The 26,887-nt window shown below is 39.9% G+C and overlaps 1 protein-coding gene across 2 annotated transcripts; it reads right to left on the reverse strand.

Moving 5' to 3' along the window:
- Nucleotides 1-956: 956 nt before the first annotated feature.
- Nucleotides 957-25,844, reverse strand: LOC101849859 (rab-like protein 6). Of its 2 annotated transcripts, none has more exons than XM_005103184.3 (15): nt 25,751-25,844; nt 21,255-21,435; nt 20,633-20,739; nt 20,114-20,242; nt 19,627-19,718; nt 18,659-18,805; nt 17,798-17,903; nt 16,642-16,745; nt 14,569-14,783; nt 13,308-13,547; nt 11,785-11,932; nt 9,227-9,881; nt 7,723-7,849; nt 5,467-5,549; nt 957-2,575 (listed from the first exon to the last, which is right to left on the reverse strand). In XM_005103184.3, exons 2-15 carry the CDS (start codon nt 21,385-21,387, stop codon nt 2,363-2,365), a joined length of 2,499 nt encoding a protein of 832 aa, XP_005103241.1. In that variant the 5' UTR covers nt 21,388-21,435; nt 25,751-25,844; the 3' UTR covers nt 957-2,362. The 2 variants fall into 2 exon arrangements, with proteins under 2 accessions (XP_005103241.1, XP_005103240.1); XM_005103183.3 differs by having other exon boundaries at nt 7,723-7,852.
- Nucleotides 25,845-26,887: the final 1,043 nt, after the last annotated feature.

Raw genomic sequence — 26,887 nt, forward strand, 5'->3', positions numbered from 1 at the left:
TAAGTTATTTTCTTAGCTTAAGAGTCCGTGGTAACTAAAAATTTACATTTCTTGTGCCTTTAATCAACGTTTTTCAGAAAAATTCACACAGAAATTAATTCTTTAATGGGCATGAAAGGTGTTGAGCCAAAAAAACAAAAATTCAATAAAAATTCACAAACCTGCGGAAAAATGCAAGTTTTTTCATTTTGATTATTTTGATGAAAGCCTGATTCCACCACGCTGCCTCACATATAATAATGACACTGTCCACTGTCCAAGACAACCCCTGCTCTCCCGAACTATGAGAGGTCGTCTCGGACAGTTTCAAACTGTATTTTCTTGTTTCATGACAGAGCTGTGGAAAGTTATTTTGTAAAGAAAAGTCTTACATGTGTAAATAGTATTAGTATGCATAAATGTGCACATGCAAGCAAATTTCTGTGTGAGTGTGAGCATGTGTTTGTCTATATGTGTATGAGAATAGAGACAGAATGGAATATACAAGGAAGAAAAGGGAGAGAGAGAGCGAGAGTGAAAAAGAAGAAAGGACAGGAAGAACATACTTTTTTCCCCACTACTGATTTCATCTAAAATTATGGTAAAACTTTGAAAAGCAGTCAGAAATATTTGTGCTTTGAAGAACATCTCAGTGACGTACCTTATAGAAAGAAAAGCCTTTCTCCAACTTACATGACAGCGCTACATCAGAAATCACAACGATTATAATGGAAGTTGCACAAAGGAAAAATGAACCCCATGACAAAAGCAGTTCACAAAGTTTGTCTGATCAGCATTTTAAGTAGGATCCCAAAGCAGTTCACAGAGCTCATCTCCTTTTTAAGTTGGAACCCAACAATTATCAAGCCAGAAAATGTTATTTTGGAACCCAACAATTATCAAGCCAGAAAATGTTATTTTGGAACCCAACAAAATTATCAAGCCAGAAAATGTTATTTTGGAACCCAACAAAATTATCAAGCCAGAAAATGTTATTTTGCAACACAACAATTATCAAGTCAGAAAATGTTATTTTGGAACACAACAATTATCAAGCGGGAAAATATTTACTCAGTTACAGAAAAAACTACTTGAAGTTCAGAACCTTTGGACTCTGACCACGACCACAAGAATTCCCATCATTCCACTTCCAGCCTATGGCCCAACGCATGATACTGATAAGCATGTATCGACAGCACAAGGATAGAACACAGTACATAAGGTTCTTTTTCTCTTGACAAGCAACAGGCAATCAAAGCCACTGAATGCATGCATAAATACACACGCGAGCTATGCCCATACGACTTTATCATTCAGCACTCAAGATTTTTCTACTACTCCGAGCTATTCAAAGCGTGGTAAAGCCATTTCAATGCTGTGTGGTTTTTATGGCAGATGGATATATTCATCTAATTTTTCTGAACCCATCATAAAATTAAACCACATTAAATCTAAAATCGTTGAGGTAAAAACGGAAATACTTTGTGCTTGATGATTACAAGGCAGTGACAAGTGGAGCCAACAAGAGTTATAAAACATGCCTGCAAGAAGTATTCACCACGATTCAATAGTCACACCGTGAATAGTTCAAGGAGGAAGAAGTGCAGAGGAAGGCTTTGCAGGAAATTTACAGCAGGCCGACGCAATTAGGCCCCCCTTCCCCTACTCAAAATTCGAACCATGTTGAACGATGATGGGACGTCATCGTATTGCACGACCTACATGCCATCGTTGGCTCAGTAAATAGCACTGTGAATGCTGAATACTGAACAGGGAGGAGTGTTGTTGGTGGACCTGCACATAAAGAAAAACTATTCGCATGTGTGTGTGGTATTTGAAAAGCACAAATAGTGCCGTCACCCTTTGAAACATTGGCCAAGTTTTGTTTCCTCAAAATCTCCCAGCACTCACACACACACACCAACCAAGGGCAGTCCTCTCTTTGTAGCAGTACTTCTTGTGACTTGACCATTCTACCTTCATTTTTACACCCCAAAAAAACCCAGCAAGACTCACGCATTCTTAACTGAAATAAATAAAATTCACGGATATTTGTTTTGCTCAAATTGTGTTGACTTTCTCTCATTACATTAATTGCGTGTCCAACATCTGTCGAGTTAACAATATATTAAATATCTTTTGGGTGGCACAGTCCAAGTACATGTATACTTATACATACATATATATATATATATATTTGATTTACTCACAAAACACATCATGACTCGTTCACAGAAAGCAAATAAAAACAAACCATATGAAAGGCATTCAGTTGGGGAACATATGTACACCAGTGTAAATAATTTAAAATTCATTGCACAAAGAACATGAGGGAATTAACACTGTATACAAATGCACATGGAGACAACTGACTGGGCTTGTGCTACAAACTCTCGTAGTCTCCGCCCGGGCTGCCCAGGAAAGCCTCCAGGTCGTTGTCCTCATCCAGCTCCTCCTCCGCTTTCTTCTTTTTCTTCTTCTTCTCCTTCTTCGCAGCTCCGTCCTTGCTGGACTTTTCTTTACTTCCGCTGCCGTCTTTCTTTTTCTCGTCTTTGTCTTTCTTTTTGCGGTGCTTCTTTTCGGACTTCTCTTCATCCTGCAAGACGGGAACAAACGGGTTTGGGTTGGTTTTTTGGGGGGTTTTAGTACAGGTTTTACGGTGCTCGCAACTGCACAAAGTCATAGGTTTGGTTTTTAGTACCGTACCAATTTTATGGCACTTGCAAAAGGTCATGTGTGAGGCAGCGTGGTGAAATCAGGCTCTCGTCAGTTTTTGGGCATGTAGAGTTATTGGTATCATCTTAAACTTATTCAGTTGTCTTTATTTGGATGAAAAATGTATCCATTTATCTTGAATACAAGTCGAGATATTTGCAAATGAAGGAGGTGGGGGTCACCTGTTTTCAGAGGTAAGATTAGTGAGAAAATGGCCTCCGCAGATTAGTTATTTCCTTACCTTAAGAGTCCGTGGTAACTGAATATTTACATTTTGTGTGCCTTTAATCAACGCTTTTATGAAAAACCCACACAGAAATGAGTTGAGCCAAAAAAACAAAAATTTGGTTAAAATTCATAAACCTGCGGAAAAATGCAGGTTTTTTTCACTTTGATTATTTTGAGGAGAGCCTGATTCCATCACGCTGCCTAACATAGAAGTGCAGAAGAAAAACAGAGAAAAGAAGGAGAAGAAATAAGGGTGATAGATATTTGATAGGAAAAAAGGAAACACTACACTAGAGCACCCATCAACCACCCAAACAAATAGGTTTATCTTTTTCAAAGACATCACAGAATGTTCTGGAAGCAGCACACTGGTAAACTCAATAAGGATGCTTCAACTGTTCTTTTAATCTGAAGGGTGCAGTGTCGGAGCTGTTAGTGCGCTCGTCTCCGAAGCAGAAAGTCCGGGTTCGAGCCTCGGTTCTGATACTGATTTTTTTTCGCCCCCTCCTGAACACCCAGCAGTAATGGGTACCTGACTTCGAGTTGGGGAGGTAAATGCGGCGTGGGAAAGAACTGGCCACCCTACCACAATATGCCGAAGGCCCAGGAAGTTGTCTCACTAACAAGGCAATCCCCAATGTCCGGATCGTAAGCGGGAACAACTTTACTTTTTTGTGTTCTTCATCTGAAACTCCCAAAAGGCAGACAACATCGTGCATACTATGAAATAATATAGGCAAATTGTAGGTTTATGATTTGTGTTTAAGGATTCCCAATGTGCATCAACCTTGCCTTTGGTCTGTCTGCTGCTGATTGGACAAATGAACAAACCACACAAGAGCACCCGCCAACCACCCACTAGTGCATCTTGGGCCCTGCACACGACCAGTTAACAGTTTTTAGTTCAGTTTAGTATGGTGTTTTACAGCGCTCGCAACGCCATAAGGTCATATGAGCGCGTGAAACAAGTTGGTTTTTTTCTCAACAGTTTATTTCTTGGTCTGGTATTGGTCAATATTTCTATTTAAAACTTTAAAAACGCTAAAAATCGAGTGTAAATAGATTTTAGATTTAAATATAAATTTAAAACAACCTTCTACATGACGTTTAAAAATTCATAACTTTCCATAAAGGCCAATGGCCTACATAAAATCCAAAATTCTGTTGGAAAGATGGAAAAAATGTCTTGCAATTTTTTGCATTTATAGTACAGTAGTCTCCGCCTAAGATCCCAGTGCTCGGGAGCAAGGAAAAGCGGGATCTTAGGCGAACCGGGATCTTAACCGACGAACCCAGGGAAGAATCTATGGTGACCCATGTTAAGGCTTACAATCGGTAAAATGGTCTCCCTCCACTCTAAAATGAACTGACGTGACCGCTTGGTGGGTTTATGACGTATGGCGAGCAAAGAGTGGTTAACCTTGATGACCTATCACAGGGCATAGTGGGATGAGGCGTGCCATTTTCACTTATTATCCTATCATGAGGCTCAAGATCTACGCTTATCAAGTTGCCCCTCCCCTCCCACTTACCTGTCGAAAGTTCATAGATTTCCATCTCCCCCAACCGCCTTTGTCGTTACACACCATTACGTTGTGAACACACCTATTAAAATTCAGTCTGTCTCGCAAATTCGGGAGTAGAAACAACTTCTCCAATGGTCAGGGAAGAGTTCACAGTTCAATGTGATCCCGCCTGGAGCGAACGTGTAGGCCCTACCCACCCAATGAGTGATGTAAGTTTATGGGGATAGCTCAGGTGTGAGTGAGATGTTCGGGGAAAACAAACGTGTCGGTCAGTTCACACCCCGGTGTGATCCCGTCTGGGGCAAACATTGTATCGCTTCATCGAGTTTTACAACGTGTATGTGGTCACATTCACGATAGTAGCTGATCTTTGATGCGACGGACAGTTTATTGATCTCAAATTTTCACTCTTAGTTGATCGGCTGTCCCGCCCGGGTTTTTGTTCCGCAAATTATGATCTGAAATGCGGGATCTTAGCCGAATGTAGACCTTCAGAGTGAATCAGAGCGGGATCTTAGGGGTGACTTTTGTATAGTAAAAATTATGTTTTCTTGAATCAGCGGGATCTTAAGTGAACCGGGATCGTAAGCGGTGGGATCTTAGGCGGAGACTACTGTATTTCCTTCGGGTCTCTCCAAAGTCTAGACATTCGGTTAAAATGTGTCTAATGGTAAAATCTGTGCCGCATCCGACACAGAACGGCTTCTCATCTCCCTGAAGGAGGTATTTGTGTGTTAGGGCCGTGTGTCCGATGCGTAATCGAGTAAAAATGACTTCGTCTCTTCTGGAGAGGTCCGAAGGATTTCGCGGTCCCAGTTTGGGTTTATAATTGTGGAGTTTGTTATCCGTCTGTTTTTTTCCAGTGGCTCTCCCACAGACTCGACCAGTAACCAAAACATGAGCAGCTCACGGGTCACTACCATAGGCCACTCGGAGACAAAAGGCTAAGTTCTAAATGTTCCTATTCCTTCAACGAGAGACAAAACAGTCCGTCCGGTGACAACACAGCACCACTGACCTTGTCCTCCGTTTTCTTCTTCTTTTTCTTCTTCACGGCAGAAGGATTCGGCAGCTCCTCCTCAATGTCAGATGATATTTTCTCTGGAAATGAAAAAACAGGCACGCTTCGGTGAACAAGTGGGGCAATGGAAACTAATCCATACATGACATGGACGTTGGTGGTCTAGTGGTTAGGCTACCCGGCTCCTAATGGTGAGATCGCCGGTTCAGGATTCAAGGCTCAGCTCTATCCAATGTTGTATCCTTGAGAAAGGCCCTTTACATCAATGTTCCCATTAGGCTCAGTCCTATCAGAGACGGACGTTAAATCAAAGTATTCAAAGCAGTATTGGCCATGTGTGTGTGTGCCTAAAGAAAGGTACCAAAAGTCAGATTTTGACCATTTTGAATTAAGGGTTGTACCTAATGGGAAATTCAATCCTGTACATTAGGGTCTTTGAATTTTTTTAGACATCTCAAGTTGTTTTTGAGATATCGCACATTTTGTGAGGTAGGGTATAAAAACATGATTTTGAGAAAATGAGCTTTTTGTTTGTTTTAATAAGTGTTTTACAGCACTTGCAACACAATAAGGTCATATAAGTGCCGAAGATTAGAGGTGTTACAAGTGAGTAACAAACACAAAAAAGAAGGAGGAGAAATAAGGACGATAGATGTTTGATAGGAAAGAAGGAGCAAACCACACCAGAGCTCCCGCCACCCACCCACAAATGAGCTTTTCAGTTTAACAAACGTGAGAACATGGCATTCAATTGACCACAATATCATGAGTGGAATTCAATGGTAAAACATAGCAGGGAAGAGAAAGCGTGCTTCAAGAATAGATTTTCACACCTTTTCAAAGCAGTTCTCATTATTTGTTTTTTATTATACCCTACCCTCAAAATAATTCAAAATAATGGTGGTCTAGTGATCAGGCTACCCGGCTCCTAACGGTGAGATCGCCGGTTCAGGATTCAAGGCTCAGCTCTATCCGATGTTGTATCCTTGAGAAAGGCCCTTTACATCAATTTTCCCATTAGGCTCAGTCCTATCAGAGACGGACGTTCAATTCTGAAGTCCTGCCTCATAAATATCCTTACACTTACAGAACTGCTTGGAATCAGGAACCTATCTAATTTCCAAACAAGGCAGAACTTCCACCATGCGTCTAGGCATTTACAACTAAGGTTTATTCTTTGAATACAGAATAGGACATACAGATACATTTCGGGAAAAAAAAAGTTCAAAATACAGAAAATCTCCACAGCCCTTACCACTGACTAATAATCTAATATGTAAGGCAGCGTGGTGGAATCAGGCTCTCGTCAAAATAATCAAAGAGAAGAAACTTGCATTTTTCCAATGGTTTGTAAATTTTTTTCAAATTTTTATTTTTTGGTTCAACACCTTTCATGCCCATTAAAGAACTCATTTCTGTATGGATTTTTCTGAAAAACGTTGATTAAAGGCACAAAAAAAGTAAATTTTCAGTTACCACAAACTCTTAAGCTAAGGAAATAACTAATCTTTGGCGGCCATTTTCTCACTAATCTTACCTCTGAAAACAGGTGACCCACACCCCCTTCATTCGCAAATATTTCGACTTGTATTCAAGATAAAAGGATATTTTTTTCACCCAAATAAAGACAAACGAACAAGCTCCGATCTGATTGATGATACCAACAACTCTACCTGCCCAAAAATTGACGAGAGCCTGATTCCACCACGCTGCCTCACATATCATCCGCGCGACATGTGGAGGCAGGTTGTGGCAAGGAGTCGGGCACCAACCGACCAACACAGCCACGGTGACAACTGCACAACTGACTGGTGAGAGACGGGCGACAGGTGTGACAGGTGTGACAGGTGACAGGCAAAACATGACAGAACAATGTACTGGTAACAGTGACTTATATGTGGCGTCGGCGGCCTAGTGGTTAGGCTCTCGGACTCGCAACCGTAAGGTCGTGGGTTCGAATCCCGTCAGGGGCCCAACGTTGTGTCCTTGGGAAAGGCACTTTGCACAAATTTTCTTCACTTCACCCAGGTGGAAATGGGTACCCGGCTATAAACAGTGAATGATCTTGTCAGTTTGATAGTGTTTTAGCGCGTGAAATCCGCAGCTTGCACTGTATGCTTCCGCGGAAGCCGAGAATGTTTCTGAGTGTTTTCAGAGGGTCTGCTGGGGTAATTATGGTTGTAAAGCGCATAGAGCATGCTCTTGAGCGTGGATATGCGCTATATAAATGCAATTGTTATTATTATTACTTACTGACTTTGACAGCCCCATCGCTGTCGGAGTCGTCATCGTCGCCACTGTCGGCTCTCACCGCCTTACTCTTCGATGACTTGCTCTTGGGAGCTGCAGCTTTCTTTGCTTTCTCCGCAGGTCCTGTGGGCTGCTGGAACATCAACAGGAATAAATGGATTGATTGATTGATTGATTGACGAATTGACGGATTATCTGACTGATTGACTAACTGACTGCCCGACTGATTGATTGACTGACTGATTAATTGATTACAATTTTTGTGTGTGTGTGTTACAGCGCTCGCAACTGCATAAGGTCATGTGAACGCATGGGATGCATTAAACATTTTCAGTTGATAGGAAATTTTGAATTTTGCCCGGGTGATGGCCGACGCCTACTCTTATTGATTTTAGACCACCAAAGGATTTTTAACGTGAGCAACTAGCAAACAGGACTTCTGAGATTTTTTGCCATTGTCTGAGAAGGCTAGGTGTACATCTTCCTTACCAAAAGATCAGGGGTGTGGTTGAAAGACAGCACTAAGGAGCCAAGGAGTAGCAGTAGAAAGGCTGTAGAAAGAGTCTGGAGCCCAAAGGAGGGTGCAAAGGAGGTGAGGGGGTGGGGGCAGAAAGTGGAGATGAAAGCAGGCGACAGAACATTGCTAGATAGCAGGAAAGGAGGTGAAAGGAGACAATTTTAGAGGAGAACATTTTTCCATCGCTACTCGGATTCGAACCCGGGACCTTTGAATGAGAATCGAACACCTTAACCTCTAGGCCACACGAGCCTCCATTGATTGGGTCTATACAGCATGTTAAGCGAGGTATAAAAGTTATGGATGGAGCATATTGACGTAACTTTTGTTGTTTTTAGTAAGTGTTTTACGGCACTTGCAACACAATTAGGTCATTTAATATCATTTGAGTTCCGAAGATAAGAGGCGTAACAAGAGAGTTCCGAAGATAAGAGGCGTAACAAGAGAGTAACAAACTTTAAAAAGTAGGAGGAGAGATAAGATCCACATAGAGAGAAAGAATACAAGGAAAAGTAAAGAAGTAGAACCTCCCAGTGACTCCCTCCAACCACCCTCACTCACCTTCTTTGTTTGTTAGAGTAAGGAGAAGCACATCGACACAATAATGGTCATTCAGTACTGGGAAAAGGAGAGACAGACAGAACAGATAGACAGAAACAATAGAGGAAAAGTTAAGAAGTAAGAGCTATCAGTGGCTCCCTCCAACCACCCACACAGACAGAAACAACTGAGGGGAAAGTACATGAGTAGGACCTACCAGTGACACCCTCCAATCACCCACACACAGAGAGAGAAAAGTATAGAAGTAGGATCTACCAGTGACACTCTCCAACCACCCACACAAACAGAAACAACAGAGTGGAAAAAAAGTACAGAAGTAGGACCTACCAGTGACACCCTCTAACCACCCACACAGACAAAAACAACAGAGGGGAAAGTTCATATTAAGTAGGAACAACCAGTGATACCCTCCGGACCACCCACACTCACCTTGCTTTCAAACTGGTCCAGCCAACTGTTGAGATCCTCCTGCGGCACTTCCATAACCGGGGCTGCGGGCGTGTCTGAGGCTTCCCCGTCGTTCTCCGCTCCGTTATCGTCAGAGTCCAACTCCGCCGCGTGATGGTCCCGACTTTTCTTTTTGCTGACAGATGTGGAGCCGTCGCTGGACCCGGAAGCACCGTTGGCATTGACTTGATGAGTCGATTTACCGGCTGACTGTTTGTTTGCGTGCTTGTCGTTGGCACTGCTGCTGATGGCGACGGGTATATCTTCGTCTTCCGACTCCGTTACATCGACGTCGGCTGCAGATACGACAGGTTTCGCTTTCGCGGAAGTCGCGGAGGTTTTTAGCGAATTTGCACTGGAGGCTGTCTTTGTGGAATGTGCTGGAACGTTTGGAATAGGGGGCGGCGGGGCACTGTCCCCTTCATCACTGGAGAGATCTGCGTCTTGTGTCACCGCCGGGTTCCTGTCATCGTCATCGTCCGAGTCGATCGGACCAACACTTTTGGAGTTTCCTTTGTCCTCGTCTTCGTCCTCTGATGAGGAAAACTGTTTGGAGGTCACCACTCCAGATGTAGCCTCGTCCTCTGACTCAAGGTCATCTCTAAAGCCTGCGACCATGGGATTGCCTTCCTCTTCACTGTTAGAGAGGAAAAAACCCCAAAAATATGCTGAAAGCATCACAAATACACGGTCGCTTTCAAGGACAAGCGGGCTAACCCAGATTTCGGGGGTTTCCAGAAATCTTGACCTACACCAAAAGTCAGCATTGTCCTACCTAAAGGAGAAGTTTGGTTACATTGGTGTGTGTATTTGTTTGGTTATAGAAAAAACTCTCCTGATCTTTTAAAGAAACTGAGCAGGAGGCAAACACTTTACCTTCAATTTTCTCAAAACAACATTTTTCGGGATAGCCCCCCTCCACATGTCAGTTGACAAAATGTTCCACAAAGAAAAGTGAACCAGGAAGGAGGTCTAAAATTGAACATAGAACTCATCATAAGCAAGGGAAGCCTGCCTCTAATGCTCAAGGCACTTAAGGGGAGACGTACACTCCCGGAAAAATGTTCTAAACGAATGACTTTTCTTCAATTTCATGTAATTGTGCAAGAAGTTCATAGGTAAATAGGATGTACTAGGGGTGAATTTGTTCAATTTTTCTGAAAAATGGATCTCTGTGGCGGCCATCTTGGATTTTCAAACCAGTTTCTTAGTGCAGAAGATTTTCATAGTAAATATTGAATTATCAGCCTGAAATTTGGCACACAAGTACAAACCTATATGAACTGGGGATCCATGAAAGGATTTTGACCTATCTTTAAAACTAAAAAAGTGAGCCCAAAGTCATTGGACCCCCTAGAGTCAGTTGAAATTTTGGGGTACATATAAAAAAAATTGAATATTTTCTCAAGTTACCAATATTTCCCAATTCCCTTTCATAGATCCCTAGAACTGATCTTAAAGCACCTGTACACCAAATTTGAAGCTTCTAGCTTCTGTAGTTTTTGAAAACTTCTAGCACCCAGGAGGTCACATATATCAAAAAGTAGATTTTGAGAAAAACAGAAAAAACGGATTTTTAAAAGGATTTTTTGAGCAATTTGCACTTTTCAAACGCCTTTTTAGGTCATTTAGGGTGTTTTTTCAACAGTTTCTTCATTTTGACTCGATAGAACAGATGTCAAAGGATGTTTTTCTGCAAAAAACAAAAGTAGGATAGTTTTAAAAATTGTATCGATATTGCCTTGGATCGCCGACCCGGGTCTTCCCTTAAAGGGAAATATTGGCCCAACTTAAGTGGGGAGATCCAAAACTCTACTGTACAGCAAACCTCCACCCTGAAGACTGGGATATTAATTTCGACTGCTTAGTCTGAAATTCCACCACACGTCACTTTCAAAAGTGGTGTTGATTGGACGTTTACACCGAGCAATCGATCTAACGATGAACAAGAGGAAGAAGAAGCTAGGGAAAATTTACCTGTCTCACTCTTCCTCCACTTTTCTGATCCCAAAGACCACATATCAAAGACCAATTTACCCGACACAGGAACTTTTACTTATCAACTTTACTACCAGTGTCCTAACATAAGACCGCAGACAGGAAAAAGAGGCTAAAACAGCACCTGGACATGGATGGCTGGTGCCTCTATAAATAAATCATTGATGGTCAAGGCCTAACATAAGAAAGCAACGTTATTTTCCCTGCCACACAGACCTCATCATCATCATCATCATCATCATCATCATCATCATCATCCAGTGCCAGATCTGCTATAGACATCGGCGATCATGGTTCTCCACTCATTCCTTTGCTCTCAAAAAAAGCCACATTTCCCTGATCTTTCCCTGTTACCCATTTGTTTAGGTTCCCTAAGTATGTTGTTCTGGGCCTACCCCTGCCTCGCTTGCCCTCAATTTTGCCAGCGAGAGCTAGATGTTCAAGACCCTTATGTCTATTCAGGTGTCCCAAAAACTGCATTTGTCGTTACCTGATTGTTTTGAACATTGAGCGTTCCTCATCATAAGCAAGAGAAAACTGACCTCTCCGACTCCTCCTCCACTTTGGTGACGCCAGGTACCACGGGCTCTTTAGTGTCGTCCAGGAAGCCGCTGTCTAGACCGTCGGCGTCCGGCACGAAATCCTCCACACTTTTCATCACGGCCGGAGGTGCTTCGTTTGATGCAAGATCTGAAAGTCGTCAAATGAAATTATCAACAACACTTCACCAAAACCTTTTCTTCAACATGCATATCTCCTGGAGATAACCAAGTTTGATACTTTTTTCTCAACAAAACTGGGAAAAGGTTGCATTCTGTAGATTCTTGAGTCTTAAAACTTTTGGATAACTTTTTGGGGGATTGTCATTTATCTATAACAATTTTTCTGTTTAAAATGTAGATGTCTTCACACCCCCAAGGACACAGTTTAGATAATTTTAGGAACGGGCTTCTATCTCGCCTGATGACGCCAACCCGGGCAGAGAGAGTCACAACCTCCCAGTAGAAAGACCAAGATACTTGAGAAAAAATTCTCCCCCAAATATACTCCTTTTGACAGCTAGAATCATCCAGACAATGACTATTGCCCCAAATATACTCCTTTTGACAGCTAGAATCATCCAGATAATGACTACTGCCCCAAATATACTCCTTTTGACAGCTAGAATCATCCAGATAATGACTACTGCCCCAAATATACTCCTTTTGACAGCTAGAATCATCCAGACAATGACTATTGCCATTGAGGAGTGAGCAGGAAGAACTCTCAGAAACAAAACAGTTCAGTTCGCTTAAACCAAACACCGTTAATCCAAATACAGCAGTAAACCAAAAGAAAACAAAAACCCGGACTTTGTTCCTTCGCTATTCAAACAATCTCTCAGATCCGAAATCCCAAAAATCACCTGAAATCCCAAAAGTCACCTGAAATCACAAAGACAATCCTCCAAACCAAAATGCGGGGGGGGGGGGGGGGGGGGGATCAGGTGGGTACAGCAGATTTCAGTTCAAGTGGACTCAGGTGTAGCTCCACATGTTAACCCTATCAGACCCAACCCCCTGAACCTAACTTCCCCCTATACCTGACCTCCTGATCAAAAGTGTGCAGAAACGCATGTGGATCATTATCACCACTATCGTCCAAGTCCATGCTTTCATCACTAGATATCTACTACTACCACTGCTCTCCAAGTCATGATCAAGATCTCCTTCATAATCGGATAGGTCTTCAAGCACTTCTTGTGTGGTAAACAGCTGAGACCTAGTCCTCTTTCCTGTCGAAGTGCTTGGTTCATCAGCACACCTCTTCATGACGATAAAAATCCAAAATTTGGAAGACAAACAACACTGCAGTCCGACATGGAGTCTACCATTTGCAATGATCAATTCTCGCACTAAATGCAGAGTTTAGAGCTGATTGGCTGACTATTTTTAAATATGACGTGATCTTATGACGCGGCCTCCCAATTACTTGTCAAGCGGTAATCCGGCATAGTTGAAGTTTTGAGTATTTCTGATGTACCGGGAATACAGTCCGACAGGGTTGAGAGGGAAATTCTACTCACTCAAAGTCTTCGGCGGAGAAGCAGAAGAACTCTGAGCCTTGTTGCCCTTGAACAAACGAGAGAAAATTCCAGTCTTTGCCCCCTCTGTCTGCGGAGTGTTGGTCGGGCTGCCCGTCTCTGATTGGCTGTCTCGCGGCGGTGGAGCTGTGGCCTCTGTCTCGGCGGGTTTCGCTGCTTCCGACGTTGCCGGGGACTGAGTATCTGATGGAACTGTTGGCTGAGACGGTGAGGGAGGGACAGCTGGGGATGGAAGGAGGGGGTGGTGGGGGAAGAAAGAAACAAGTATTGTGATAGGAAGAAGCAAAAAAATCAACATAAAATTGCTTTTTAAAAAAATGTTTCATAAGAATTTCAGGCAGTTGCAACACAAACAGCACATACAAGAGCCGGAGATTAGAGGAGTTACTAGTGAATAAATGGTAGAGGTGTTACTAGTGAATAAATGGTAGAGGAGTTACTAGTGAATAAATGGTAGAGGAGTTACTAGTGAATAAATGGTAGAGGTGTTACTAGTGAATAAATGGTAGAGGTGTTACTAGTGAATAAATGGTAGAGGAGTTACTAGTGAATAAATGGTAGAGGAGTTACTAGTGAATAAATGACAAAAACAAAGAGGAGGAGAGAGGAGGATGATAGATGTTTTATAGAAAAGAAGCAACCCACACCAGAGCACTTGGCAACCACCTGTATAAACTTGGTTTTACTGCGACTGATAGTACATTTAATAATAATAATAACAACGATGAATAATTGCATTTATACAGCGCATACCAGTACCACACCACCTCTTTACCTGCCCTGCGCCTTGCGACCTGCGTAGCACCTACCTACCTGCCTCCCCAGACATCGGAAATACTCTATACAGCGACAAAGCACTGCTGATTAAAACCTGTAAATTCTTTGCCATATCGACAGACCGAAGGGCTAGAACCCAAATGGCCGCTGGATCGGAAAAGTAAAGTAAAGTAAAGTGTATAGCGCATATCCATCCTCTACAGCACGCAAAATGTACTTTACAACAATTGTTACCCCAAGCACACCATAGAACACTCAGAAACATTCCTGGTTTAACCTTGGACAGTTTATACTTAAGCGCATAGAGCCTGCTGTTGAGCGGGATATGCGCTATCTATTATTATTATTATACTGTAATTGATGTATCAATAAGAAGATAAATAAAGAAAATTTCAAGACATTTGGAAACTTGCGCACAGTGCAATCAATACAAGACTAAAGCAAGCAAACACTGTCCAAGCCTCACCTTTAGAGGTAGTAGTGACGGTAGCCGTTGAACCGTTCCCCGTGGCTCCCACCACTGTTTCGGTACCCCCCGGCCCTGAGCTGATCACCACTGGAGCTCCGTGTTTGCCCACCAGAACTCCGGACTTGTCTTGTTTGATGGAGGCCGTGGCGGTGGCTGGCTCAGACAACTTCTCCTGCTGTTGCCGTCTTTTCTGCGTGAGGGAATCCAAAAATCTGCACCCAAGAAAAAGGAATTATGAAATCCGTCAAGTTGGGGCATTTTCATTTAGTTTTAGTGAATAAGAGTTTTACAGAATTTGCAACACAATTAGATCATATAAGGGCCAAAGATTAGAGGTATTACAAGAGAGAAACATATAGAGAAAAGATGGAGGAGAGATTAGGACGATAGATGTCTAATAGGAAACAAACCACCCCAGCCACACATATAACATTTTCAGTACTTTTGAGTGGGACAATACAAAAGACTTACAAAAGTTCAGTGGAGAGGCTCAAACTTAAACTGAAATTTGTGCGTCCTGATTTTTCCACAAAAGCCAGTTTCTAATTTTGGCCATCTCATTTTCTTTGATTCTTTCATAAATTCAAAAAATGACTTGTGCACTTGTGGAATGAAGCAGACAGTATGTATGTATGTATGTATGTATGTGTGTATGTGTGTATGTGTGTGTGTATGTGTGTGTGTGAGTGTGTGTGTGTGTGTGTGTGTGTGTGTGTGTGTCTGTGTGTATGTGTGTATGTGTGTATGTATGTATGTATGTATGTATGTATGTATGTATGTATGTATGTATGTATGTATGCCATTGTGAACCAAATATCTCCACTGAGATCAATGAAAGTAGAGTTTAGAGCTTATTAATTTATTATAAGAAGAATACAGAAAAGGTGTGAAGCTAACAACACCTTAGAAGACACTGTTGGATGTAGTCAACACAAGCTTGTGAGAAATTGTGTCGATGGGAACGTAAAAAACACTTCTATTATAAAAATCCTAAAGTTATAATAAAGTTAGGTTAGTAGATGGCAGACTGTACATTGTTACTTATTATAGTAATGATTCGCTTTCTCCAAGAATACAATCTGAAATACTACAGGTAAAGGCAGGTTCAGTAGAGTCATCAGAATCATATGTGAGGCAGCGTGGTGGAATCAGGCTCTCGTCAATTTTTGGGCATGTAGAGTTATTGGTATCATCTTAAAACTTGTTCACTTGTCTTTATGTGGGTGATAAAAATATCCATTTATCTTGAATACAAGTCGAGATATTTGCGATTGAAGGAGGTGGGGGTCACCTGTTTTCAGAGGTAAAAATAGTGAGAAAATGGCTGCCAAAGATGAGTTATTTCCTTAGCTTAAGAGTCTGTGGTAACTGAAAATTTAAATTTTTTGTGCCTTTAATAAACGTTTTTCAGAAAAATCCACACAAAAATGAGTTCTTTAATGGGCATGAAAGATGTTGAGCCAAAAAACAAAAATTGGACAAAAATTCGCAAACCTGTGGAAAAATGCAAGTTTCTTCACTTTGATTATTTTGACGAGAGCCTGATTCCACCACGCTGCCTCACATATTGCTAACACCACAGTCAACAAATGTGAGACATGCTGACAAAATAAGTTACTTCTCACAACCCATGAAAGGAGATATTGGTCGAAAATCGACACTGCGGTCAAATTTGTAGATTTTTAACTGATACCATTTTCTTTAAAGCTAACATATATTTTATTGTTTCATTTTAATATATTGTACAAACTCAGCCTATAAATTTGACGTATATATTTCCATAGCATTGAACTCCGAGAAGTAACTTGTTTTATTGTTTTAGTAAAAGTTTTACAGCACTTGCAACACAATAAGGTCACATAAGTGCCGACGATTAGAGGTGTGACAAGAGAGTAACAAACACAAAAAAAAAAAAGAAGGTGGGGAGATAATGACGATAGATGTTTGAAAGGAAAGAAGAAGTAAAACCACACAGGAGCACACGCGCCAGCCACCCACGAGAAGTAACTCGTTTAGTCAGAAGGCCTCACAAATGTAGTTCGAAGCAATAGAGGAGCAAAGCAAACGTACAAATCGTAATTTTGTTCCTCCGAGTCCTCGTGGATCTCCAGCTCCTGTATGGTGGACATCATGTCCTTCATGTTCGTCTCCAGCTGTTTCTCAAGCGTTTCTCTCTGGGGAATGACAAAATTAAATATGTGAGGCAGCGTGGTGGAATCAGGCTCTCGTCAATTTTTGGGCATGCAGAGTTATTAGTATCATCTTAAAGCTTATTCACTTGTCTTTATATGGATGGAAAAAAATATCCATTTATCTTGAATACAAATCGAGATATTTGCAATTGAATGAGGAGGGGGTCACCTGTTTTCAGAGGTAAAAATAGTGAGAAAATGGCTGCCAAAGATTAGTTATTTCCTTAGCTTAAGAGTCCGTGGTAACTGAAAATTTACATTTTTTGTGTCTTTAATCAACGTTTTTTAGAAAAATCCACACAAAAATGAGTTTTTTAATGGGCATGAAAGATGTTGAGCCAAAAAACAAAAATTGGATAAAAATTCGCAAACCTGTGGTTTCTTCACTTTGATTATTTTGACGAGAGCCTGATTCCACCACGCAGCCTCACATATTTTCAGAAGAGAAAAGGAATCACAATAAAACCTACTCTTATCGTGGCGCTTGTGGTCTAGTGGTTCGGTTGTTGGGCCCACAACCAAATGGCCAGGGGTTGGAACCCCATCAGGAGTCCCACTTGTGTGCCTTTGGGAAAAGCACTTACTTTACACGAATTTTCCTCACTTCACTAAGATGGGACTGGAAACCTAGCTATAGACTGTGAGAGATCTTGTCATTTGTTAGTATTTGCACAGTTAATTGGCTACTTGCACCCTATGCTTTCCGGGAAGCCGAGAAATGTTTCTGGGTTTTCTAGGGTGTGCTGAGGTAAAAGTGTAGATTGTAAAGCACAAAGAGTTTCCTGTTGAGCAGGGAAATGCGCTTCGCAAAAGCTGTTCATTATCATTATTACAATCACAATGTTTCTTTATTCAGATTGTAAATAACAAATTTGTGTATCAGATAGACATGCTACTCAATCATTAGCAAATTTCATGCTAGTTCTGAAGGTTGTCCTGTTGAGAACAAAATACCTCCCTAAAAAAAAGAAATCAAAACGAAGTCTACTTTTGTCCCATACTTCGACAATATTTCTACCATCACTGACACAAACCTGTAATTGCAAAAAGGGAAGATTGAAGAACATGTGAAGATACTTCAGGCCAAATCCATTCCGCATTGAGGACTCTGCATAACGGATCTTGCCAGAGCCTTCTGGTCTGAAAAGAAAATGAGAATAGAGGCCATAAACATATTGCGACCTCAGTGCTTTCTTGTCGTATCTCCATTTTTAAACAGTTCATACAAAGAGTGAGCTAAAAAAGAAGTCACATTTTCAATGTTAAAAAAAATGGAGACACGACAAGAAAGCACTGAGGTCGCGATATGTTCATAAATTGCAGCCTTCGTTTAATTAAAGGAGTTAATTTTTCAAAATGAGATTTATTTGTAAAAGTAAATTGATACCCTCAGATTCCATATCATGCGAATGTGTGGAAACAGGAAAAGCAAAAGCATCAAACAAACAAGTAAGTTACAGAACAATCAGCTAAACTATCACACTGTCCACAAAGCACTTACAGCATTAGGAACCAAAAGGTTTTAGTACACTGTGAGAAAGCACAGAAAGATAAGACAATATTTTATTGACCTCCACAAAGATAAATTTGCTGTGGTATGGTAAATACATACATGCACAAGCAAACATCAACCCACTCACACACAAACACACACTTACATACATTGACGTATACATATGATAGTCACTAGATTGACATATTGTAAAAAATTACATTATACATATAAAAAAATTACTCTCACACATCTGATATTGGCTGAATAACTTTTATTGATTACGTTATGCATTAATTTTTTATACCAGTTGGTCCTTTCTTTCTTTTTTTGTTCTGGAAATAAAACGTTTGCTTCTAAACAAATGTTCGAAATGAATCGAGTTTGTTCTAACCCAAGTTACCTCTCTCTCTGACACTGCTCCACAAAGTAGTTGGCCTTCTCCTCCGTCACGGTGCGGTGATGTCCCATGTCTCGGTGGTTGCCCAACACCAACACTGGCAGGTGACTCGGAACTTTCTCCATTTCCCTCTCCACATAACCAAAGGTCCTGAGAAATGAAGAAATAAGCCAACCATTGAGGTGTGAATCTATGTCCGGAGTAGTGGAAAGACGTGGAATAATGTCAATCAGAAAGGCAATGACCCTGAGAAATGAAGAAATAAGCCAAACATTGAGGTTGTTTTTTTTTTAAAATAGTAGAGGGTTTTACGACGCTCGCAACTGCATAAGGTCATATGAGCGCCAAGGGGTGGGTGTCAACAGAGAAGTCCTTACAGGGAATCAGACGTAGACTGCTCATCTCTCTAGCTTCAACAGCACAAGGTCTGCTTCGACTTTCAAGGCACCCCGGAAATAGCAAGTCACAAGAGAGTGACAAACATACAAAAGAAGTAGAGGAAAACTACAATAGTAAGGATCAGGAAATAAAAAGCAGCAGTTCCCTTCATTTTCTGCAAGCATTATGAGCTAGTATGCACAGGTAAGTCGTTTCTTCCAACTTATTAGAGCACTCAAATTTCAGAAGGCTTTGAAGCAAAGGGCCAGACTATTTCCATCCCACAGTTGACATAAACCTACAGCCTTATTGGTTTAAGTTCAAATTCCGTCTAAACACACAATAAGCCATTTTGAAGTCAGACCACTTGTTTTCTTAACAGCTGTTCTTACCAGGAAATTTATCCCCTGAAGAATGAAAAAATTCTCAGCTTCTTCGAACGAAACAAAAATCTGCATTTAAGGAAGAAAAAGATCAGGATGGAATCTTTTTCTTCCTTTGGTGAAGGACTGCGATACATTAAATCATCAGGGAGCAACCGGTTACAGACATGTCGGTGACACCCTCCAACCTCCCTCCTATCCAGCACTTACCATTGCTTCGTTATATCAAACACAAATACAACGCCGTGGGTCCCCTTGTACACATCAAGAAACTCTGCATCCAAGCACGGCTCTTCCGGACTCTGAAATAAAAGGAAGGCAACTTCAGAGACAGGCCAGCAGAAAGTAGGCTACTTAAAGTCTTAGGCAAACAAGGTCAGGGAGGATGAAAATGAAGGAAAAAAAAGAAAATCGAGACAGGTAATAAGAACAGAAGAAAACTAAAAGAAAAAATTAAAGGGGAAAAAAAGTGGTGACTTAAAAAATCAAATCAAATAAAAACTAATCTAGAGATAGAAGACTTCCATTATATTATAGGTTTTCCTTATTTCATGTTAGATAAACAACAGCATGTATAAATATCATAATGTAATGATGCACTGATCAACAACGATGTGAAAACGAAAACATAGATCTAAAAATTACCGCAATTACTGACTCCACAAAACTTGACAACTAATTTCGAGGACATCCCTACCGCTAGTTCCGCGTTCTCCATCTTCAAGCCCTCAAGTTTCCGTCGCTTCCTCCCCTTGTCAACCACGTCCCAGACTTCCACTTTCACGACGTCATCTGTGGCACGGTAGTTCCACTGGATGGACGCCACCTGGAAAGAATATTTGTATAGCACATATATACCTGCTCAAACGGAGGCACCAACACTTTGTAATTCATGAACATGTATACATGCTAGCATACTTATTTAATTTTGTACAATTCTTACAGCTCAGTGAAAACAAAATAGTTTTTAACTCTATTCTCTACCTCAGTGAGGAGTTCTGAGGAAAACCATGCAAAAATTAATTATTCAAAACATTCAGTTACAAATAAATAGTTTCCTCAATGAATACAAAAAGCTGAAGGTAGAGCAAGAAACTTTGTACCAGATTTGATTGACGAAAGAAAAATTTTAGTTTTCAGAAATGTTTAGCAAAAAAAAGGTAAATTTTCAAAGGGACAAGTTACAAATTTCTTGGGAACATGTATTTTCCTTTACCTGAATTTCATCTGTGGGTATGTATTCCTCCTTGAACTTTTGACCTTGCAGGCGATAGAACAAGCAAGTTTTCCCAACATTTTTGTCTCCTCGTATGACAATTTTCACTGGTCAAGAACAAAGAAACAAAAGTCAGTATTGGAATAAGAACTGCCCCCCGTTAAACATGAGTTTCAAGATTTGGGTTGTTGCACGAGCCAACCTTTAAAGAATGACTCCAATGAGTAAAATAAAATACAAACTTTAATGCAGGAATTGAAATAAAAATGTAAATATCGTATATTATGCAAATAAAATACGAAGGATATAATACATATTTATGGTTTGTGCCTTAGTCAAACCTGTTCCAACAGCCACTAGTACAAATCACCATTTCCCACTTCCCCTACCATTTTTTTACTCTTCTATATATACAATGACACTGTCCAAAATGACCACCTCTGTAAAGTGTCCGCAACCATTTGATCAGGAATGTTTTGTTTTTAAAGTTGAGTCTAACACATTCAGCATTCGGTCTTTATATATAGCAATCTGCATTTATAGGATGAAGTACAAGTGTGTTGGTAGGTGTGCATGTGTGTACCCAGGGAACTTGCAGAATAACAATCTGAAAGTGACTTACTGTTATACTGTACGCCTTTAGCAAAGCGTCTCTGTAGCTGTATACCCATGGCCTGCATGCCAGCAGGGGGCGTCCCAGGGGACTTGGCATCGCCATCGGTATTCTTGTTCAGCAAACGCTTGAAAAGCGACATTTTGCTGTCTCACCTCACTGTCTTTTGTGGCAGCTTTATATCTCACACCTGTGTACATTGCAAGTGACATATAGACTTAGAACAGTATTTGTAAGATGTGTGTATAAAAAAGCAATTTAAAATATTTATTAAGAACAAATGTCAGTTCAACCAACTACTCATTCCCACATTGATCTCTTCATGAACAAGCAAGGAGGTAGCAGGAAAGAAAACAAGATTGTACACTAGTTTCAGCAATAAGCACTGTTATACGTGTTGTTATCCAACTGAACAGACAAGGTCCACTGTTGACGAGGAGAGCAAAGTTATTGTTTAAGAGAGGTTGACAGTAGCAAGATAAAAATATCTGTCATAGATCAAGTAGATGGGCATGCTGAAGTTTTACTTGCAGTAAGACCACAATATGTGAAAGGCAAAATCTTGGGGTAGCTCAGAGTAGATGATGATTGGTCCCCATTCTAAAGGACCTCAACCCTTCAGGCCCGGGACATCCAGGACATGTATTACCTTGTTCACCGACAGTTGACCCTGTGGCTAACTTTCCGCAGACTTTCGAGTTTGGAGTGCTGCACTCTATGCAGTCGTCATACCACAAACAACATACTCATACTTTGCTATAAAAGGTCCCTTTATTTAAAAAGCTGTCAGACAAAAACATCTAAGCCATTCTTGTCAGAGGAGCACATTGAGTAAGTAGTAAATGAAATCAATTTTAAAACTTCATTTTTAAAAGACTGTCTGCTCATTAGCTGTCAGTCTACAATGCTCACCATCGTGTGACCAACATGTGCTCTGAAAATGGATCACAACTAGTAAGCTAAAGTCCACCTCCAACTCAAGAAGAATTGGGCTTAGGGGAGGAGAAAAAAACAACTTACAATATTCAAAGAAAAATAAGATTGAAGGCTTATTTATATATCTAGATTTCTAGATCTAGAATTACAGCTGTTGGAAGGGAGGACTTCCAGGCGCTTTTTCGGTAGTTCCCACCCCGCAATTGTTATTCACGGGTTTTGGCCCCAAGAGTAGGGGGACCTAACAAAAATAGGAAGGGGGGTTTCACAATTTAATGTTTTGCTGTTGTTAGGTTTGATATCTTAGCTCACCGCGAATCAAACGTATAGATCTAGATCTAGAAGTAGGTCAGGCTCAAATAAGGGGGGTGGGTACTACCAAAAAAGCACCGACTTCCATAACAGGCGACCACTTCACTATGAAACAGAATAGAATAGAGTGTTAGGGTAAGGGCTTGGGGTAAGGTAGGGTTAGGGTATGGGTAAGGGTAAGGGTGGGGGTTGGGTAAGGGTAATGGTAGGGGTTGGGTCAGGATTAGCACGGTTCACGTTAGATTTAGGTCTCTTACTTTATATAGTGTTTGTTTGTTGGGGAAGTCACTGGACCAAGTCCTTCCTGTTGGAACATAATCTAGTCATGAGCTTTTGCCAAAAGGTGGGGGTGTTTGCTTAAGGACTTTTTAAATCAACCACTACTCATGGTAAAATATGTTTTCTTCTGAAAACTTTATGCATATATGGCAAGGAAATAAGTTGGTCAAGCTGCATGAGCAAGTAGATTGATGTGTGCATCTTATATCTCTACATAGAAAGATAATAGTACTAAAAATAGGGCATTTTTTACTCATCCTGAGTGCACACGTAATTATATGTTAAATACAGAATATTGTTAATCTTAAACTATCAAACAGAAGTGCATTCAAACATTGAAAATAGTTTGTATACACCATCATAACAGCGGGCGTCCATTAAAAGGGTTTTATTTTTTTATATTAATGATGTTATTGCTGAGTAAAATTTATAAGTTCGTTCATAACTCGTGTCATAATTACATCATCAGACTTTCCAAGGTCTAGAAAACCCTAATCGTTAAACATATCATCCCGGGGAATGACCGGTATTAAACATTGGTTTGACATTGATCCATCAGAAGGGTAATTTTCCGCTCCATCGCATGGTTTTGCTTAAATATGACTTTGATTGAGATAATCCAGGTTTGTCATAATGATGTTATGAACAAACACTTTATGATATTTCTGCTAAATATCATGTGAGGGACTTCCCACTGTTTCACAACATCCTTTTACATGGTGGAATGAACATGGAAGAGTATCGTGCTGATGACTCAAAAGAGAAGCGAAGAAGAGGCAAAAATATGCTTGTCATAATGGATTGTCATCATGTTATGAACGTGACAGTGTGTCATAATGGTTATGAACGAAACCTTATTCCATGTAATTTACAGTTGTTTTGGGATGTATTTTTAATTTTAACCCAACTTGAGGATGTATTAGACCTTGCTTACATTCTGATATTTTGATTTTTATCATAAGTGTATGGGTCTGGATTTTAATCAGTATTTTACTTTTGTAGTAATGGTTATGAACGAACTACATATTGTACTCTGAGGGCTTTCCAGAGTTGATAAACATTAAAAACATGTACACAGATACATATTATGAGGAAACTTTCATTTAATATAAAATTTTTAAGTAAATGACAGGTCAAAATATTAATTTTTAGGCCAAAACTGAAGTTTGTCATAATAGTTATGAACGAACAATTAAAGGTATTCTAAGGGTTTTTCAGTGATTAAACTTGGAATTCTTCCAACATATAACCTTATTTTGAGGAGAGTCTCATAAATTAAAACAATTTTATGTGAATGACAGAACAATAAGTTTAAAATTTTTTGGGCCCAAAGTAAAATTTGTCATAATAGTTATGAACGAAACAGTGTGTCATAACGGTTATGAACGAAACCTTATTCCATATAATTTACAGTTGTTTTGGGATGTATTTTTAATTTAAACCCAACTAAAGGACAGAACAGACCTTGCATACATTCTGATATTTTGATTTTTATCATAAGTGTATGGGTGTGGATTTTAATTAGTATTATACTTGTAGTAATGGTTATGAACGAACTATTTATAGTCCATTTTATATATTTTGAGGGCTTTTCAGAGTTAACAAACTTTAAAAACATGTACAGAGATACATATTATGAGGAGAGTTTCATTTAATAAAAGTTTTTAAAAATGAATGACAGATCAAAATGAGTAAATTTTTAGGTCAAAATTGAAGTTTGTCATATTGTTATGAACGAACCATTTTAAAGGTATTCTAAGGGTTTTTCTGGAAATAAACTTTGAATTCTCCCTACATAGAGGAATCTATCATATTTTAAGGAAAGCCTCATAAATGAAAACCACTTTATGTGAAAGACAGAACAATATAAGTAAATTTTAGGGGCCAAACGTAAAATTTGTCATAAATAATAGTTATGAACGAAACAGTGTGTCATAATGGTTATGAACAAACTTTAAATTTATGCATTATATGCCCTAAGACCAGTTTGCGTTTAAAAATAGCTGCTCAATGGTCTTTCATTTATCACTTGACTATAATTAGACCAGAGTGTTATTTTAGACAATTCTAGTCGATGAAACTTGATATAAATTGATAGTATTTTGGTCACTTATTGTTCGTTCATAACTATTATGACACAAAAAAGTAATATTATCAAAAATTAATAAAGATTTTTATAAACTGTCAATTCTATGTATTTTTGGAAGTTATTTGCTATGTCTCAAAATATAACATCAGCCTAGCTGAAGAAAGGAACTTTGAGTATTCATAAATTTGTGTCATCATTGTTATGAACGAACTTTTTGCTATTTCCGTCATTCAAGTCAGAATTACACCAAAACCATTGCATATACAGCTTTGGCAGTTACTGAGCCTGAAAGAGCAATCATTAGGCTATATAATACGGGTGATTAAAGAATTATTACATAAAGTTGATTTTGGACCTCATTTGTCACACCCAGGCATCCCACCTTTTGGCAAATGCTCTCATGTGAACTGCCACACACAGTGGTGAAGCCAACACCCTAAGACAGGGGCTTGGCAGTATTGGCAGCCTTGCAAGAAAGCAGCTTAGCGGTCAGCTGATTCGTGCTAATCTTTAAACTAACACAAATGAGTGTATGTGTGCTAACTCTCTCTTATCTTTGCAACTCTGACATCAAGTAATAAAGACCACACTACACACTAATTCATAATTATAGTTTCATAGTATTAACAACATTATTTTTCACTGAGACACAGCGTGTAAGTTGTAAATCTAGAGAAGATTAGGCCTAGATTTAGATCTCTAGATCTATTTACAAAATTACATGCACCTACAACTCTCAACGACAACACTACAGAACTTCAACAATCCAGGCTCCAGCCAGGAACAAAATAAGAATTTAACAACAATCTGACCAGATATATAGAATTGTAAGGTTGAACAGGGACACGAATTGATCTCTTAAAAACACAGAAAGGCACAAATAACTAACCCAATTGCAAGAGCTTTCGGTGTACGAATTCTTCGCATACTTTCACTATTAAAACCAGTGTATTTGTACGCGAGCCTCTTCTCAGCTAGCCTACTGCTAGGCCTAGATTGAGTTAAAAGTAGCCATCTTTTTCATGACCGGAAATACGCAATCAGATAGTGTTTCATTTTAAAACTGACCATGATTTTATGTTCCATTAAATGCCATCCACCCTCACTACTTACTGCAGGATTCGGTGTTTTGTACTTATAGTTTCTTTCCCCTTCTTCCTTACACTCCCTTTCACGTAGATCTACCAATAGCAATGACTAAAACATTTGTACATAGCTAGGTTTGGATGTTTGGATGCTGCTTTCTTATTTCCTTGCAAAAGCTCCCACTCCCATATATGAATCAGATCTGCAATGAAAATCCCTGTGCTGTGTTCATTATTAATCATGTAGCCTAGGTCTAGATCTATCTGATCTCTTCGCTAATATTATCATTGTTATTATTACTATATTATTATTGTTAGTATTGCTGTTATCATTCCGTCGTGCAGTTGTGTGCAAGATTATAATATTATTATTTATAGGCGATATGGACGCATAGGTCCTTATTAACATTACTCCTTTCCTTCGAACAAACTCCTTGAATTTGAATGGACGGCACCTCATAAACTCGGCTTTTGTTCCCAATCAGGCCTTCTATTTTGTTTAATATAGGAATATTTGTCAGCTAGCATAAATAGGATTATTGCTCTCGATCTCTGACGCAGTCCCTACTACTTCTATAATAACAGTAACATCAAGCGAAAAATCGGTACGCTAACTGCAACAAGGGTAGGCTAGTTAGAGTCGTAATCGATTCGAGACCGGAGTCTCTTACTTTTGTTATATTGTTGATTTGTTGCTTTTTTCTGGGGGGGGGGGGGGGGGGGGGGGGGGGCTTGTATTCATTATATTCCAAGGTTAGATTTGGGAGGATGTAGCAGTTGCCTTCTATTGTCTCAGCTGACGTGCGGTGTGGTCTGCTGACTGGCCTAGGCAAGGGATGTTATCGAAGTATTGTATGCCACATTGGTCTTCATTAATTTTTATGCAGACAATGAGAGGCATGTGGGGTAGTTTTTAAAGAATAAATAGGCTTCTTAAAAGG

This window comes from Aplysia californica, unplaced genomic scaffold (assembly GCF_000002075.1).
Source record: "Aplysia californica isolate F4 #8 unplaced genomic scaffold, AplCal3.0 scaffold00362, whole genome shotgun sequence".
NCBI lineage: Eukaryota > Metazoa > Mollusca > Gastropoda > Aplysiida > Aplysiidae > Aplysia > Aplysia californica.